At 43.1% G+C, this 16,615-nt stretch overlaps 1 protein-coding gene across 1 annotated transcript in view; it reads right to left on the bottom strand.

Moving 5' to 3' along the window:
- Nucleotides 1-15,042, bottom strand: part of LOC134619936 (TSC22 domain family protein 1-like) — a 29,750-nt gene extending 14,708 nt beyond the window's left edge. The window contains exon 1 of the mRNA XM_063465718.1: nucleotides 12,264-15,042. Within this exon, the coding sequence (XP_063321788.1) occupies nucleotides 12,264-14,317 (2,054 nt within the window). The 5' untranslated portion in view covers nucleotides 14,318-15,042. The remainder of the gene's footprint in view (nucleotides 1-12,263) is intronic.
- Between the last annotated feature and the right edge of the window lie 1,573 nt (nucleotides 15,043-16,615).

Below are 16,615 nucleotides of genomic sequence, written 5' to 3'. Positions count from 1 at the left end.
TTCATAGCCAGTGCTCTGAAACTGAGCCATCAACCTTTGAACGCTGAACAAGCACAGTGTATTCAGAAAACACATATGCCGCGATAAAAACACTGCCCAAGTGTCCCCTTTCCCCATTGCCTTTCAGTAGCAGCAAACAGGTCGTCAGAGGAGGCCAAGATGATGATCAAGTTTAACATTGTCTACAATATTGCCAAAGAGTGTCAAAGCACTTTAAGCACAAGCACTTTCAGTAACTTATCTTTCTTATAGAACTGTGCTCCAAATAAAGAACTTTAACCAAAACTCTTGTCAACACAATCATTTACAAGTCAATATTGTACACATTAAAAAAAAGAAAAGAAAAAAAAGTGCACATGTAAAACTGTGGTGTTAAGCGATGTGGTTGAAAAATTTGGGTGCGCTTAACTTTTGTGCTGGTGCACCTAAGAAAAAAAGTTAGGTGCACCAGTGCAACCGTGGCAAAAAGTTAGTCTAGACCCCTGAACACTTGAGCTATAGAGTGTGTGTGAGAGTGCTTGTGCGTTTTATGGAAACCAATGTATAAAAATATGAGAGGGTTTGATAGCAGAGGACGTGACAGAGCAGCTGGAGAGCAGCAGCATTCAGAAAAGCTCAAAGTGAATTATTCACACACTTCGGTATTTAGCTTATCCTTCAAGTAAGATTTCTCTGCTTCCATTTTTTTTCCTTACATCCCTCTCTTTATCTCTCCCGTCCTCCATGCTGCACGTCACCCACCTCCTTCCACATCACTTCTCCTCGAGTATTTGGTAGGCGTGAGCTCGTGTGTGTCTCCCTGGGCATGTGCATCATGTTTGTGTGTGCGTCTGAGGCCATGTATGCAGACTGGCAGAATCCGGTTTGGAAGGCTTTAACTCTGTCCTTTACTCAGCAACAGATGACATCTCAGATAATTTTTCCAAATGTGGAAAAAACAAAGGTGTGTTTGAACTGAATTTGGAATGGCAATGGAGTCATTTTAGTATTTTGAAGGGTGGAACACCTGACTGGGCAGAGGTAGCGATGAAAGCCACCGTTCTACCCGTCTGCAGCAGAGGATAATCTGCCTTGATCTATGCCCAAACACAGACAAAACTCCAATAAGTCTCATGGCATCAGACCTTCAGGGCTGAAGCTCAGTGAAGCGAAAGAGAATCGCTCACTGCCGTGCACGCAATGCCTTACATAACCAGCCTCAGTGCCATATGGTCCAGGAAAGGGAGGGAAGACAGCGAGATGTAGACTGAGCGACTAGTTAGTGATGGTGCAGATGTGCCCTCTTCTCCTCATAAAAAAAGAGATATCATTATCATCATCTGCCATAAAGCTGGGAGGAGTAAGTGCAACAATAAATAATTGCCAAAAAAGGAGACAATCAGAAACAGCCAAGGGAGGAGACTGTAAGACCGAATCTGATACACATAACTGTAATCTACAGATTTTACCTCCTTGAATGAGGTTATGTGGTTAGCTTGTTTTTTGCGTTTGTGGGCAATAGGTGGCCTCGGTCACACAAGCCTACCTACCAGTCAGAAAACCCCTGACAGTCACTAGGGCGAAAAAGGTGTATTCTTCAACTGGTTGGAAATGTTTGCTAATTAAAATCAGCTGCCAAGAGGGTGCCGCACCAAAAGCCTCCCTGTGATTACTAGTTGTAACTTAAAGTTGTAACTAACATGCTTCAAATGGCATGACTAATTTTAATGGTAAAAGTTTGTTTCCAGTTTGTGTCGCACTCTTCAACATAAAGTTACATAAAGTTTCATTAATGTAGCGCCAACTCACAACACAAGGTGCTTTATAGTGTAAAAATCCTACAATAATACAGAAAACACCAACAATCAAATGGCTCACTATGAGCAAGCACTTGGTAACAGTGGGAAGGAAAAACTCCCTTTTAACAGGAAAAAACCTCCAGAAGGACCAGGCTCAGGGAGAGGCGGCCATCTGCTGTGATCGGTTAAAGATGAAGGGAGGAAGACGGGACAAAAGACACACAGTGGAAGAGAGCCAGAGATTACTAATAACTAATGATTAAGACTTCGCAAGCAGTTCCAGACAAGTCCGTGTCTTCAATGCAAACTAGGAGATGGCAAGATTTTGACCATTGACCAGCGGTTGCCAGGGGATCATTGACTTGTTGATAGGCTTCTATGACCGTCCATTCATAATACTGGAGGTGGGACTACGCGCAAACTTAGAAGTGATCTTATAAACTTGTCAATCCAGATTCTATACCACTGGACACAAGTTTACAAAAAAAAGAAGAAGAAGAAAAAAAAACAAAAAAAAAACAGACATTTAGCAGTAAATCTTACCCGCATCAGACAAATAGAAATAAGGAAAATATGGGAGATGTCACTTTAATGTTTTAAAAATTTCACAAATTACATTGAATGACAAGACTCGATGAGGGAATTTAGGCATAACTCTTGCAATCATGTGGTCGACAGAATGTCCGTAAATTTAGTTACACTCAAAATAAGGTGATAATCTGTTGCCAAAACAGTGTAGTTCCCAACAAACAGAGCCCAAATTGAACAATCAAATAATCGATTGTCAATCATCAGTTTACCACTAAAGCTTGTGAAGGTAGGAGGTCTATAACAACGCCTGTAATTCTAGGAGGTGTTGCGATACTTTTTTGTTAAACACCTTGAATTTCAAGCCCACTGTGGTGGTCGAATATACAAGAAATACCTGAAATTATGCCAGTGTTTAAATATTTATCAGCCTGACTATATTTCTGTAGTACTAAAAAGCTTTTCCAAGTACCCAGAATGATGCTGGCCCTTCCCCTGCACACTTTACTCACTATAATCCATGGGTTAAAATGATTATACATCCAAATATTACACAACCTTGGACACAATTACAATATAGAGGAAGCTATGTTACCAAGCCTCGGTCACATGGGTAAGTGTTTTAAGTTCGAGCACTCGGTGGAAACACAGCGAGCTTGCTTGTCACTACAGTAACAGTGAAGATCTTCTCACCAGCAGTTGAGAAACTTTTCTTGCAGCTCTCTGTGGTCAGCAGGCATCACGTAGTGAATTTAATGTGTTTGAACAATGAGAACCGCAGAGGCTTCACACACAATTACGATTTTACCGCTTCACTTTCAGGGGGAAATGTTTTTCTTGGATGGGTGCTACAATGCTCATGTTCTTGTCATGTGAGAGTGAAAGATGTTCAAAAACAGACCAGAGAAACTGGAAAGGAGAAGCTCAGGAGAGCAGGTGTAGGGTAATGACTGCACAGAGTCCCCCTGAAGAAACACAGCCATATCAAACTACAGCACACGGTTTCACCATGAAGTTTATTTTGGGACAAACTCCTCAGCACTGAAACTGAAACCACAATACAAACATCGCCAAAATCATATTCCACCTTACTATTACCAAAACACCCATGTAGAGCTGCTAATGCTGCCTTAAAGCATGCTAGTCTGAAATCAATGAAATAGAAATGCATTACAATAACGGAGTTTATTTTGTGTTAATGATCCAATCAAGATCAAGTGATCAGACTGTGATTAAAATCCCCCCCCCCCCCCAATCAAACAAAAAAACCTAGGTGTGTAAGCTCAGGTCTTATAGCTTAAAGCAGCGGTCCCCAACCCCCGGGCCTCGGACCGGTACCGGTCCGTGAGTCGTTTGGTACCGGGCCACGAGAGTTGAGGCTCAGGTGTGTAATGTATGGTTTTCAGGGTTTTTTATCGGTTTTCAGCGTTATTTTGTTATTGTTTTTATCGTTAACTCGGTTTTCCTGGGTCTTTTCACGTGTGTTATGAATAAATCTTCTTTTTTTTGGTACCGGTACTAGTTTTATTTTGTTGTATTTATCCGCGACACCTTAAAGGCCGGTCCGTGAAAATATTGTCGGGCATAAACCGGTCCGTGGCGCAAAAAAGGTTGGGGACCGCTGGCTTAAAGCATTAAAAAAAAAAAAAAAAAAAAAATACACCTAATTTCTATACTTTGTTACTATTACTTTTTCACTATAACACAGAATCTATTTGCCTGTTTGGTTGTTAAAATACAAAAAAACCCAAACTTGGCACAGAGGTACAGCTTAGCTCTCTGAAGGATGCTAATATCATGATGCCATCACATTACCTAGCAACCAGCTATCAAAAGGCTGAAAAAGGCCCGATTTTAGCCTCGATGCTGCTACGACACCTTATCAAAGCATCGTATTGTTTCAATTTCACAAGGACAATGACCTCTCATGTATAACCACAAAGGTTACACACCAACCTAGTAACAGGCTAAAATGACCCACTTTTAGCATATAAACCAAATCCAACACCATGTCTTTAGTCTCTCCGTGTGATTTAGTGTGTCAGTTTACCAACACCACAAACAGGCCAAACAATAAGGCAGCATGGCCATGTGCTAGTATCCAATAATCTAGAATCATGTCTGTGGTTATTCTCATTTATTTAGTGTTGATGAGTTAAAAAATAAAACATAAAAACAATAATTAATTATAGATAAATAGTTATTAACATAGTAACCAAACATGTGCCACAGAGGTTTTCTTGCTTGGGCCTCTTGTCTCAGACATTTTTATACATTAGCTATACAAACACTGGATTTATATACCCATTAATATACTGTTTGCTATATGATAAAGTGGCTTTTACAAAAAAAATTTTAAAGCCAATATGACCGACTCGCAAAATAATAACTACGGACAGTCAGAAATCCCGTGTACATCTAGAGGGATATATTTGAGGCTTTGTAAACATGTACTGATTAGTTACACTCCTTACAGAGTTTACTTTGTGAAGCTGTAAGGATCAGCCTTTCAAATAATTAAAAAAGCCAGGCGTTATGAGCATACTAAGCCATGATTTTCAAAGTTCCACATTCTTAAATGTTTTGTTTCAGATGGTTTTCACTACTCAGAGACTTTTGTGTTAATGCACACCAGTCCCACGCACACCAGTCCCACGCACCTGCTGTTCAAACGTTCTGTTTGTGAAGGGCAGCCAATCAGAAGAAGGATGGAATAAAGGGAAAGGAATTAAGTTAATAAGGATTTTTTTTCCCATAACGGGTATCTTTAAAAGGAAATTCCAAGAAGATGCATTAGGCTATAGAAGATGAATTCAGAAATGTGCCATGTGCTTTGGATTGTCAGAAGAATAGTTATTTTGGACGGTTTAGTAGAGAAGTTTTTTCCCTGGAGATCAGCTTTAATTAAACTTAAAGTAGTCTGAGCGTGTGGAAACTTTTAAGTAGGTCCTCTTTACATCTGCAAAAACAAAACTTTCAGTAGTACAAGCAGTCTCCCACTTCCTAGCTACGCTGAGGATATGAAATTACTATATGCTCAGTTACCTACCATAAATGCATGGATTCATGTTCAATATCATCACATTTCTTACTTCTTAGGTCAGTGTGATAAAAGCCAGAGAAGTTAAAAAAAAAAAAAAAAAAAAAAAAAAAAAAAGAAGAAGAAGAAAGAAAATAACACCACGGTTATTGTGACACAGCCAGTTAAAATCATAAACGCACCTCCTCCCTGCTTATGTTTTCCCTTCAGTACAAAAGCCTGGAGGAAAACAGCAGCTCACTCATTCCAATAAACTCCCTCTCCTGTAAACAGCTACAACTTCACACATACACACACCATAATCCATGCCAGCAGCTCAAGCCATAAACACGCTTCTACATGCATGGACCCACATTATGATCTCACTGGTGTGGGACTTTCTTTAGGAGCAGCTCTGCATGAAGGCACAAGGCGGAGAAACGTGACACTCGTCTGCCCTAAAACCCCAACACATGCTGCCCAAAACAGAACCCGTCAGAGCCAGCGGACACACGCACGTACGCACGCACGCAAACACAAAGTTGCACTTTCAGAGATGATAGCACAGTCTCAAACACGACAGAAAATCAAATGCGCATGTAGAAAGCAGACATTTGAATGCAAAACAAAAGCATGTTCTTGCAAGTTACACCGCATATAAATCCACAATGACCTTGAAATTAATGTGCAGAATGAAGGTTTGTCGCCACACAAAAAAATTACAATGTGCCATGACAAATTCATCTACTGCCTTTCAAATGCAACTATATACAAAATGTTTCTACACTGAGGCAAAGGGGATGCATATTTATGCCACAAGTTGATGCAAATATGCTTATAGGAGCAAATCCATCCCAGAAATAACCTCCAGTGGATTTCAAACCCTTCCCCGGGATAAATCATAACAACCCCTGCATGCAGCAACCGTCCAAACAGTTATTACACGCCGATTTCTGACAGCAAGCACAAAGAAGCTCCAAAACTGCTCATTTTGTTTGTGCACCGCATGCAGGAGGGATGTGTCCGCTTAGCTGTAAGGCATATTTTAGGTCAGTGACTCTAAAAGCATATTATGGTTACATAAACAACCACGTTTCAATGCTGTGATCATTTATGAGCCCACACTGCCACCTTGTGGTTCAGCAGCAGCACAACAGAGCAGACCAACAGCTGAGTCAACGTCTCTACTGAAGCGTAACGTGATGTCAAAACTAATTACCGGAGAAACAACTTAACAGCCCTCAGGTGTGACTTATCGCTCATGACAGATAGGAGATGCCGCCCAGTAAACCTGAAGCAGAGCTAAACCATCCATGACAACTCAAAGGGAAACCTGCTGAGCTCTTGCGGCAGTTCACAGTTCAAATAATACACCTGTGATGAGCGTGCTTGGAGAGGTGCCTGCAGGAAAGGGTTTAAGGTGGCCAACTCAAGACAAATTCTGCTGCAGGATTTCACAAAACTTCACAGACATATTTGTATAGAGGGAACAACTTGTGCTTGTGAACTCATTGAGTTTGACCTCATGAAAGACTTTGTGTTCCCTCAAAGAAATGACCCCAAATACCATTGAAAACATTTGATTCCACTTGCAAAACAAAGCCATCTTTTGCCAGAAAACATCTGTGATTTCATAGGTTTGTCTTGATCAAAGCAAACATTTCACGTGGGAAAAACTGAAGCTTGGTTTATCAAGAAAAGTGGTTCCCATGTGGAAACCATATGGATGAAATATACATAATTATATTAGTGCACATCAAACGGTTCTGACTGATAGTAAGGAGAACAATAAAACATGTGTATGGGGGGGATGTGATTATTGCCTTATGCGTTTTACTGGGGTGGGTATCATTCAGATTTTATTGATTTACTCAATGACACTTATCAATACTATTATCAGTGCTGCTATCCATATGTGGGTGTAAAATAATGACATAAAAGTAGTTAATGCTAGCTTTGACAGACCTTGTTACCAATGAAACTTTACATCTTTCTATCTTAACCTTCAATATTATGCACCTCTGCTGCCAGCATCTGAGGCATCTCTCTCCTGTTGAAAATATTTACAGCTGTGAGCAATTCATTTTCATAAGGTGTATTATCTGAAATGATCAGGAAAGCTTTAAGCAGGCCAACCTGTGAGGAGCTTGCTGGTGTTAACCTGCTTAACCGAAACCACCTCTTCACACGCATTGTCTTTAATTAAACTGCATTCTCATTAAATGCTATGAAATTAGCTGCTGCTTTCTAACGGTCAATACTTTGGTATTGGTAAAACTTCTACCATAACCAATTAAATACTGGCTCTCAGGTGCCATTGAAGCTTTACTACCCTTTTTCAATGAAATCCAAACGCTTGCAGTCAAACTACAAAACAATGTCGCTAATATAAAGCTGCGAATGTGCAAGTTTTACAGGCAGTAAATCACTTGATTGAGAATTAATTCATAAAGAAATATCCCATAATATTTGCTGCAAGCAAACTGAAAGCTCAGGTAACTTTGACATTCAGTCAGCTGAAAGCCTAAAATAAGTACATGACAGATATTTACATATCAGCATTGTATATAAAGGAAGTATTTCTGCATTCATGTTGTGCAAATGATATAAATTTACACAGGCAAGCATGCACACACCGAATCAAAACTACCATCCTTTGGTACCCATCCATAAGCTAACAATTAACTACCAGTGCAGATAACTCACCACCTAAAATAAAGAGATCTAACACTATCAGCAGAAACTATAGTGAAAGCGACCATTTTGTGGCTTCAATGAACTTTAGCAAATGCTACCGTAGTGCTATACAAAGCTGAAGAGGCACCTGGAAGCCAAACATCCTTTCTAAGAAAAAAAAAAACTGGTCAATCTCATAAAAAGCTGGATCAGAATGCTTGTTGAAGTTGAGGAGAAGTGTCTGATGAGGTGATGGAGGAAAGTTATGTGCTGGTGGGGCTTACTGCAAAACCTTCATCTGATGGGAACGTAAAAGGAACTGAGCACATTTCAGATCTTTTTTTGGGTGGCATGCCCTCCTCAGAAAATGAGGACCACCCCACACCTTAAAAATTTTAATCAGTACTGGGGTAATTGTGAAAAACTGTGATGGGAATTAACTTTTTTCCCCATGTGATAAACAAGACAATAACTGAATAAAAACTACTCCTCAGCGTTCTCGTAGACAAATCTAAGGTATCAATTACAAAATCTGATCAGAAGTCTGCTCCATGTCTCTCCGTGTGCAGTAAGGTTAAATGTGTACTTTGTATCTCCCCCTGAGAAACTTTCCAAAATCAAAACACAATTACACAGCCCTGAATTCACATCATATTTTTCACCTGGTTGTTTGCCTGCCCCGCAGTTTGAGAACCACTGGCATTGAGGCAGTTTGCCACAGGTGTGTCTGTCAGTTAGCGTTAACCACCAAAAAAAAGTAAAAGTCACTCACCTCGAACACACTGCTCCAACAGGTACAACTGGCATGAAACCATAAATGCTACTGAACAGCCTGAAGGAAGCAGTACGTGGAAAAGACAAGACCTCAAAAGGTTTCATTTAGGAACTAGTATCACTGAAAGCTTTAAATCCAACACCCAGATGCAAAAATAGAATAAAACATTCCTGGACACCTTAGAGTCTGATGCTGTCAGGCTTAAGTTTCTATTTTACTCTTTAATTTGTTGTCTCAGCTTGTTTGTGGTAGTCATGGTGCAAAAATGTGTGCTGCACTATGACTGTTTTAAAGATTAACACCATTGCCATTAACAGAACAGTATGAGTTTTTTTGGTAACATTTGCTTTTCCCAGGTAAATTAAAAAAAAAAAAAAAAAAAAAAAAAAGCAGCATATTACTTGCTTTGGACTTGTTAAACCTTCTCCTGGTAACTGTGGGAGTGCTCAGCTGGATTTCCCTGAAATAAAAGGGCACCCAGAGCAACTTCTCTTTGATGCCAGCTACAGTCAAGTTTAATCTTAGCCGTCGGGGACTTCCTCTGCTTTGTCAAAGCTTAGCTATGAATGACAAGTCAGTTAAAAGCAGGTGTGCCAATATTAGCAAACATGAATCATGAGGCCGAGCCAGTATAACTACAAATACAGCTTGACAGGTGGCTTATTATCTCTATGACCTGAAAAGGTTTTAAGAAGCCGAACATCTCAAGTTCATATGGCCCTTTTCTGCTAAAATATCTAAAAGGGAGTCATTTACACAGGAAGGAAGAGCTACACTCTGATGCTCATGAATCAGATCAGATCAAGACTCTTAAAAATGATCAATAACAATAGTGGAATTAATCCAACGCTGAACAAATGTTTTAACTGCTGCCAAGGATTTGGACTTCATTGAAAAGGGTTGCAAAACACAGAAGCAAGCTTCAAGCTGAGACACAATGCTGCTAATCTAAAGCTGAAAAAAGAAGCTGTGTAAAAGTTTACAGGCCATAAATCACTAGATCACACCTCTAGCTTTTACAGCTGAGGATGAAGTCATATGGGTAAATATCCATGCAAAATGTGCTGCAAGCAAACCGAAAGCTCAGGTAACTTTGACATTCAGTCAGCTGAAAGTCTAAAAGAGCACATGACAGATATTTACATAACGGCATCATACATAAAGGAAGTAAAAGGAATAAATTTGCACAGGAGACCATGCGCACTCTGAGTTGAAACTACCTGCAGAGGTTGAAAAGGAGGCTACTCCTAAGGTCAGTTTCTCTGCAGATTCGCACTTCTACACAGTGTTGTTGACAGAAATGGAGAAACGTGTGTGGAGGACACAGACGGCAGGTGCACGGTCACCTAGAAGTGTGTTTGTGTGAGAAGGTCATGAGTGTTTTCCTATTACTCTGATATCCCAAAGTCCAATTACAGCAAGCTGACATTCTGCCCTAGGGAGGAGGACCCTGGTCTTGCTGTGATATTACTAATTAACATCACAGGGGCAGATATAAAAAAAAAAAAAAAAAAAAAAAAAAAAAACACGAGAGCAGGATCCTTTGCAGACACACCCTTGTGTCTTTCAGAACTTGGCAGCGTCCGTGTCCGCAGCTGTGCTAGATCAAGCGTTTTCGACCTCCTGACAGCTGCAACGTGACGGCTTTTAAACACCCAAACTGGACTCTGACACACAGCAGCAACGATATTGAGTGTGAACAGGGCTGATTGGGCTCAACAGGAAACCGATCACCCAGGATAATGAGTTAGTGTCGATTCAGAGGTGGAAGTGGAAAGAAACCTCTGAAACTCTTTGGAAAATATTTTTCCTCAGCGATACCCAATAACATGTTTACAATAAGCAAACAGCCACAGACAACAATTTCCACCCTATTTTTCGTGAAAAGCTACACCTACAACTGGATGTGTACAAATGTTAGTCATCATTAAGGTCACAACCTGTAGAGAAGAAAGGAGCATCTTAAGAGTGGAAAGACAATAAAAGCCCTGGTGTCTAAGAGAAGAGAGATCACCTCAGACAGCTGGCATGATGCACTGACGCTTTCACAAAGAAAGGACACAGAAAGAAAAGAGACGGTGACAGAGGGGGTGGAAAGAAAGCTGTGACAGTAACAGAAACACACAGCCTGTTCGCAGCATGACAGGACAATGACTATAAACAAAGATGATACACACACACACACACAGCAAGACTGTCTGCTGCTGCAGGACAGTGGCTGATTCATGGCAAGAAAAGAAGCTGACTGACAGACAGATAGAAACGCACTTGCACACGGCCTTGATGGGGTGCCACGAACTGCTGACAAAAAGCCTCCACAAGCGAACACTGTCCTGCTCTGTCTGTGGCTCAGCGTTACTGAGATTACGTCAACATTAAGCCAGCAATCATTTGTTTCTCTGTTTCTTAAACTCAAACGCCAAGAAGACGACTGAAATCATGACGTGATAACTGAATTCAGCTTTAAATATTCTCTCTTTTGCTGCTGACAATTTGGAAGAAAAAAAAAAAAGTCTACTTGTTGCCAACAGCTGGTTACAAAAACACCACAACATCCACAGAATATGTTGTCCTTTTCTCCTAGTGGTCTTCAGTGGAGCCTGGTGGCAGTCAGTCAAATGCCCTCTACACTCTGGGGGGGGTTTAACTGTACTCACAACATGGATCTGCTTAACCAGCTCACAGGGCAGCACTATGGTAACAGGAGACCGCTTCCATGACACTGTTCTGTTTCTCTCTGTCGCCACAGTTTTTAGATTTATGCAACACAACTTTACAGTGTAGACGCTAACATTTCCACAGCATCTTCAAATGGGTCAAGTGCCCCCCCCCCCCCCCCGAAGCAACTTCATTTAAACCAAGCTTGCTTTTTTTATTTTTTATTTTTTAAGAAACTACTAACTCTAGAAAATGAGCATTTGGTATGTGTGCATATAAATAAACTGCTGCACAGTTCTCCACAGGGTGGCACATATCAACAGACCTGGTGTCTAATAAAAGATTAAATCTAAGGGGAGAGTGAAGGGAAAGGCAACTCAGACTAAAAAACTGAACAAGTGTCCAGTAGATGGTGGTGGATGGAAATGGGGGGTGGGGGGGATGAACAGGCTACAGCATCTGCTGAGTCACAAGCACCCTCAGTGAGTCAGCAGCTCCGCAGCCACTGATGTTTTACAGCAGCAGTGTCCAGTCGGCTTTTTTTTTTTTTCTGATGTCTGGTGTGTTGATGGCTGTCAGGGGGACCTCAAGGGACACAGGATCAAGCACATGTGACACTGAACTTCTAGTTCTGATTTAAACAACAAGACCAGCGTGTGTACCACTGATGTGGGGGAAAAAAAGAAATTACAGGAATGGGAAAGACTTCTTTTGTTTGTACCTCAGCTTTACCTACAATGTACCAAGAATAGCCTTTTGTTTAATTAAAGACCTTCACAGTTTACATTAGAATCAAACAGTTTAGGTAGCACAAGCCATTCATCCTCACCTGTCCTCCTCTCCTTCACCATGATGAGTTCTCAGGCCTGCAGCCACCATGAAGGCACTGGCCTCAGCTGACATCCCCATGTGGGCCAGAGTTCCAGCAGCACCGCCAGCTTCTGTGACGCCGTCTCCACCTGCTGCAGCCCCCAGCCTGGGCAGCCCGAGCAGACCTTGGTGCTGGAGCAGAAGCTTCTGGGCGTCCTCCAGCTGGGACGCTGTTATGGCACTCCCCCCAGCAGGAACATGGGTGAAGGTTGTGCCTGGCGTGAGGATGGGCTGAAGATCAGCTTGCAGCGCAGTCAGAGGCATGTAGGGGGTCCCGTGGGTGGGTGCTATGGTGATGGTGCCAGCAGAATGGGGTTGGATTTGTGGCTGTGGATGAGGCTGGGGTTGAGGTGGAGCTGGGAGGGTCTGGGGCTGTCCTGCGGCAATGGTTGCTGTAGCAGATGGGGCAACCTGACCATGATGGGGCAGCTGCTGGGTAATGCTTACAGGCTGCTGCACCGTGACCCCTGGCAGTGGCGTCACAGAGACTATAGCCGTGGCATGCGGCAGTGGAGGTTGGACTTGTGTCTGGAAAGGTGCGGTGGGCTGAATAAAGTCTGGCTGTCTGACCCCCGTTTGGAGCTGAGGTGCAGGATACCCTCCCTGTGGCTGAGGCTGGTGAGGATCCACAGAATAGGGCACCTGCTGGGGTTTTACTAGTGGAGGCTGGCTTACACCAGTCTGTGGTGTCACCTGTGGTAATGCTGGAGGGATACTGACAGGAACCGCTGGCTTCCCTACAACAACCTCCTGAGGTGAAACATAGGTTACAGGTGTGGTTTGTGCCAGTCCCTGCAGTGGACTCTGCATGGCTTGTGGACTAGTGAAGTCCTGGCTTGGTGGCTGATAGGGCTGCACCGTGTGAGGCGGCTGTACGGCAGCTACACCTGGACTGATCCCAGCATTACCTGCTTCAGGGTCTGCAACCACCTCTGCACCTTTTGCTGCCTCCGCCGTAGGAGGATGAGGAACCTCCTTTTCATAATACTCTGTGCAAGTCCATCTCCCTTTGCGGAACGGCTCCGAGTTCGTGTCTAGTTTGACCACCCTGAAGCGAGAGCCGGTGGCTGTCTGAGTTTGGGTGTGGTGAGTCTGAGTGCTGGGAGGAGGAGCAGTAGCAGCAGATGGACCAGTTCCTCCACCAACAGGAGCCACCTGGCCACCCATGTTAGTGTTATCAAAACCTGGAGCAGCAGCAACAGCAGACACAGTAGAAATGTTCACACTGCCTTGTACAAGTGGATCAGTGGCTGCCCCACCAACAACAGAGGCTGCAGGCTGGCTTGCCCCCCCTGCAGTTTTAGTGTTATCAAACACTGCTGGTGGCCTCTGAGGCTGGTTAAGACCAACTTTGGAAGCTATAGATGGGCTGGAGCTTGCCAAAGGAGCAATGGGAAGTGTTGGCAGTGATGCTTCACCTCCACCTAAGCTGTCAAAGTGATGATGGTGGGCCTGGCTGTGCTGCTGAGGGTAGTACTGATGATGCACAGTCCCATTTACCATAGAGGGGTGATGCTGAGACCCCTGTGGGATAGAATGAGGCTGGAGAGGCTCATTGGGTGACACCAGTCCAGGCGTGTCGACTCCATGGAGGCTGTTCAAAGTCTCGTCAGAGGAGCTCCTCTCCGGCACACCCGTATCAGTGGCCTTTGACACGGACACATCCAGCATGTCAGAGGAGGACAGGTCCTCAGTGTGGGACTCATCCATGTCGTCGTAGCTCTCAGTATCATCTGCCAAGCTGTTGTTGCCACTCACGTTTATCTGAGCGGAAGTGACACTTGTGATCTGGAAGCCGCTTTTCTTCTTCACCTGAGCTCCAGCCACTTGGGACTGAGGCTGATGGTGGAGTCCAGGAGAGGAGGATCCAACCTGGGTTGGATTGTCGTCCACTGCGCTGACACCGGCAGCGGAGGAGGCTGGGGGCGCCCCGCTGCTGCCTCTCCTGTAGTGGTAAGCCGTTTTCCGGCTCCCGGTCCCGGACTGGTCTCCGGGGAAGTCTTGGTGGTGCATTTTTATGCTGAAAGAGTTTCTCGAGGCCAAAAAGCTGCGTTGCCTACTAGCTAGCGCAAATAGCGAGCCATAAGTGAAAAAGTCATGTGATTAACGTGCCTTAAAAAAAAACAAACACACATACACACACACAAGCCAAACGCTCCCAGCTGCAGTCAGGCTAAAACCCAAGCTTGCAGGCGGTGTTCCTCTTCCTAACTCTGCAGGAGCTAAGCTACATGACAATAAAAACAACACTATAATCGATTACAAAATAAATAAACAGAATGCGAAATCCAGCTAGCCGCTGGCTAGCTAAAGCTGCGCTGGGTCGATTAGATACGCTCCTCTGGAACTTCGTGTATCCTTTCACCTCCCGATTACGACTGTATTTTTGAGGATATTGCTGCCACTTTAAGCAGAAATAAGTCAAACCGTGAGCAAATTCAGCTGCACTCAACCGCTCCTCAACGCGAATCTGCAAGCCTCTTAGCTGGCCGGTGCGTGTCGCAGGAAATCAGCCGTCGCATCCATTCCTTCTCCCGGACGTCGAGTGTCGTTTTACACCTCCGAGACCAAAAAATGAGTCAGAGACGCCTTCTGCTCTTAATGGACGACGGTGTTAAATAATATCCGTCTTTGTAGTGGTAAAAAGTACTCGTTAAGTCCATCTCAGGTTGTCGTATCGCGTCCGTGTTTGCTGTCTCATTGCCGGTGAGCAGCAGCAGCAGCTAACGGGCTGTCAGTCTCAGAGGAGGGAGGAGGAACGCAAACATAGCCACTGCGCATGCGTATCCGGGCCCATTTCTTCACACTAGTGCAACGTTCACGTTCGATTGTTGGAACGGATTTTCCCAAACACTAGAACACTGTCGCGTAATAGAACGGGTTTTGAGCTTAATAATGAATTGAATTTTTTGATGACCCAACTTCTGGACCATGGGTGTAACAGATTTGGCTTCAGGAATTTCAAAAACAGTAAAAACATCATATGCGACATAGATAGAATATGTTTCACAAATTGACCTGATTGCACCTGAAAGGTAGCATCAGCCTAAGTGTTGTGTTTGTTTTTTTCTAGGAAGCCACTGTTTTGAAAGAACTACTAAACTGTTAAAATAAACAGCACTGATTGATGTCTTTAAGCCTGTTTCAAGCATGGGTCTTACCCCTGTTTTTATTTCCTTATTGTGAGTTATTACTTCAAACAATCACATCTATACATATGCAAGAAATTTATGTATTCTTTTTTTATGGGCGGGGTTTCAAGCCTTTTATTGCTGACAACAGGCCATAACTATAATGCTGACACAAACTAACCACCTCATCAGATAGGATCGCCTTGTTCTGCCTGTTGGGACCTATTCAACCAACGAGGATCCCCTGTTTCAGATATTGTACCTGCCTGCTGTGCCTGCCTTCTAGCAATAGATTCTCATGTTTAACATATTGAATCAGGACTGCAGGTAGAATTAGTGCCATCTAATTAAAAGGAGATAAAAAGAGAAATTAAAGATCTGAGCAGGGCCTGTCAAATCTTTTCCAGGATGTCAGTACTACAGAGATCAAACACGTCATGTACACCTGGAGGGGAGGGTGTGCTCTGGGAAAGTTCCACTGTGAAGTCCGTTTCCAAAGATTGCATAATATTGATGCCGCAGAAAGTAAACAGTGAGATGCAAGCCATGCTTTCTGTAAACGATCAACTGGATCATCAACACCGTTCCTGGACAGCCTCAGGAGTTTACACTGTGTTTACATCGGACTGACACAGGCAATTTCAAATAAAAACTAATTAAATTACACAAAACAATCAAGCTCATAAATACAGGGTGCTGTGATTTAATTCTTCAAATCATATTGCAACATAATATGACAAATAACAATCACCTAATGAGCAATGTTCCCTCTAAGCTGCGCACGTGCGCAATTGCGCACTGCTGGCATGGTCTCTGCGCACAGAAAATCTGTGTTGCGCACAAAAAAAAAATCTAACCTGATTTGAAATTAAAATTAATACTTTAACAATTCTGTTTTGCAGTGTTAGTCAGTAAGTGACTGGCTGCTCCTGTATGGGATTAGAACGATTCCACCTTATCCCATAGTCCAGCCAATGATGCGATTTACATTCGTATATACGCAGCTAATCAACGTGGTTGACAGGCTATGACAGCGTACTTATGTGCCGACACCGGTGTTTTAGCGAGCAAAGCGGCGTGGCTGATGTGGAGTGAAGCCACATTAATGACAACGTGTACAACCATTGGAGAGGTGAGCAGGACAGACGGAACAATTACGGAAAAAGTGTGGACTTTATAC

The sequence above is a fragment of the Pelmatolapia mariae genome, linkage group LG23 (genome assembly GCF_036321145.2).
Source record: "Pelmatolapia mariae isolate MD_Pm_ZW linkage group LG23, Pm_UMD_F_2, whole genome shotgun sequence".
Classification (NCBI taxonomy): Eukaryota; Metazoa; Chordata; class Actinopteri; order Cichliformes; family Cichlidae; genus Pelmatolapia; species Pelmatolapia mariae.
The sequence above is the reverse complement of the archived record's forward strand: the minus strand, read 5'-3'. Positions and strand labels throughout refer to the sequence as shown.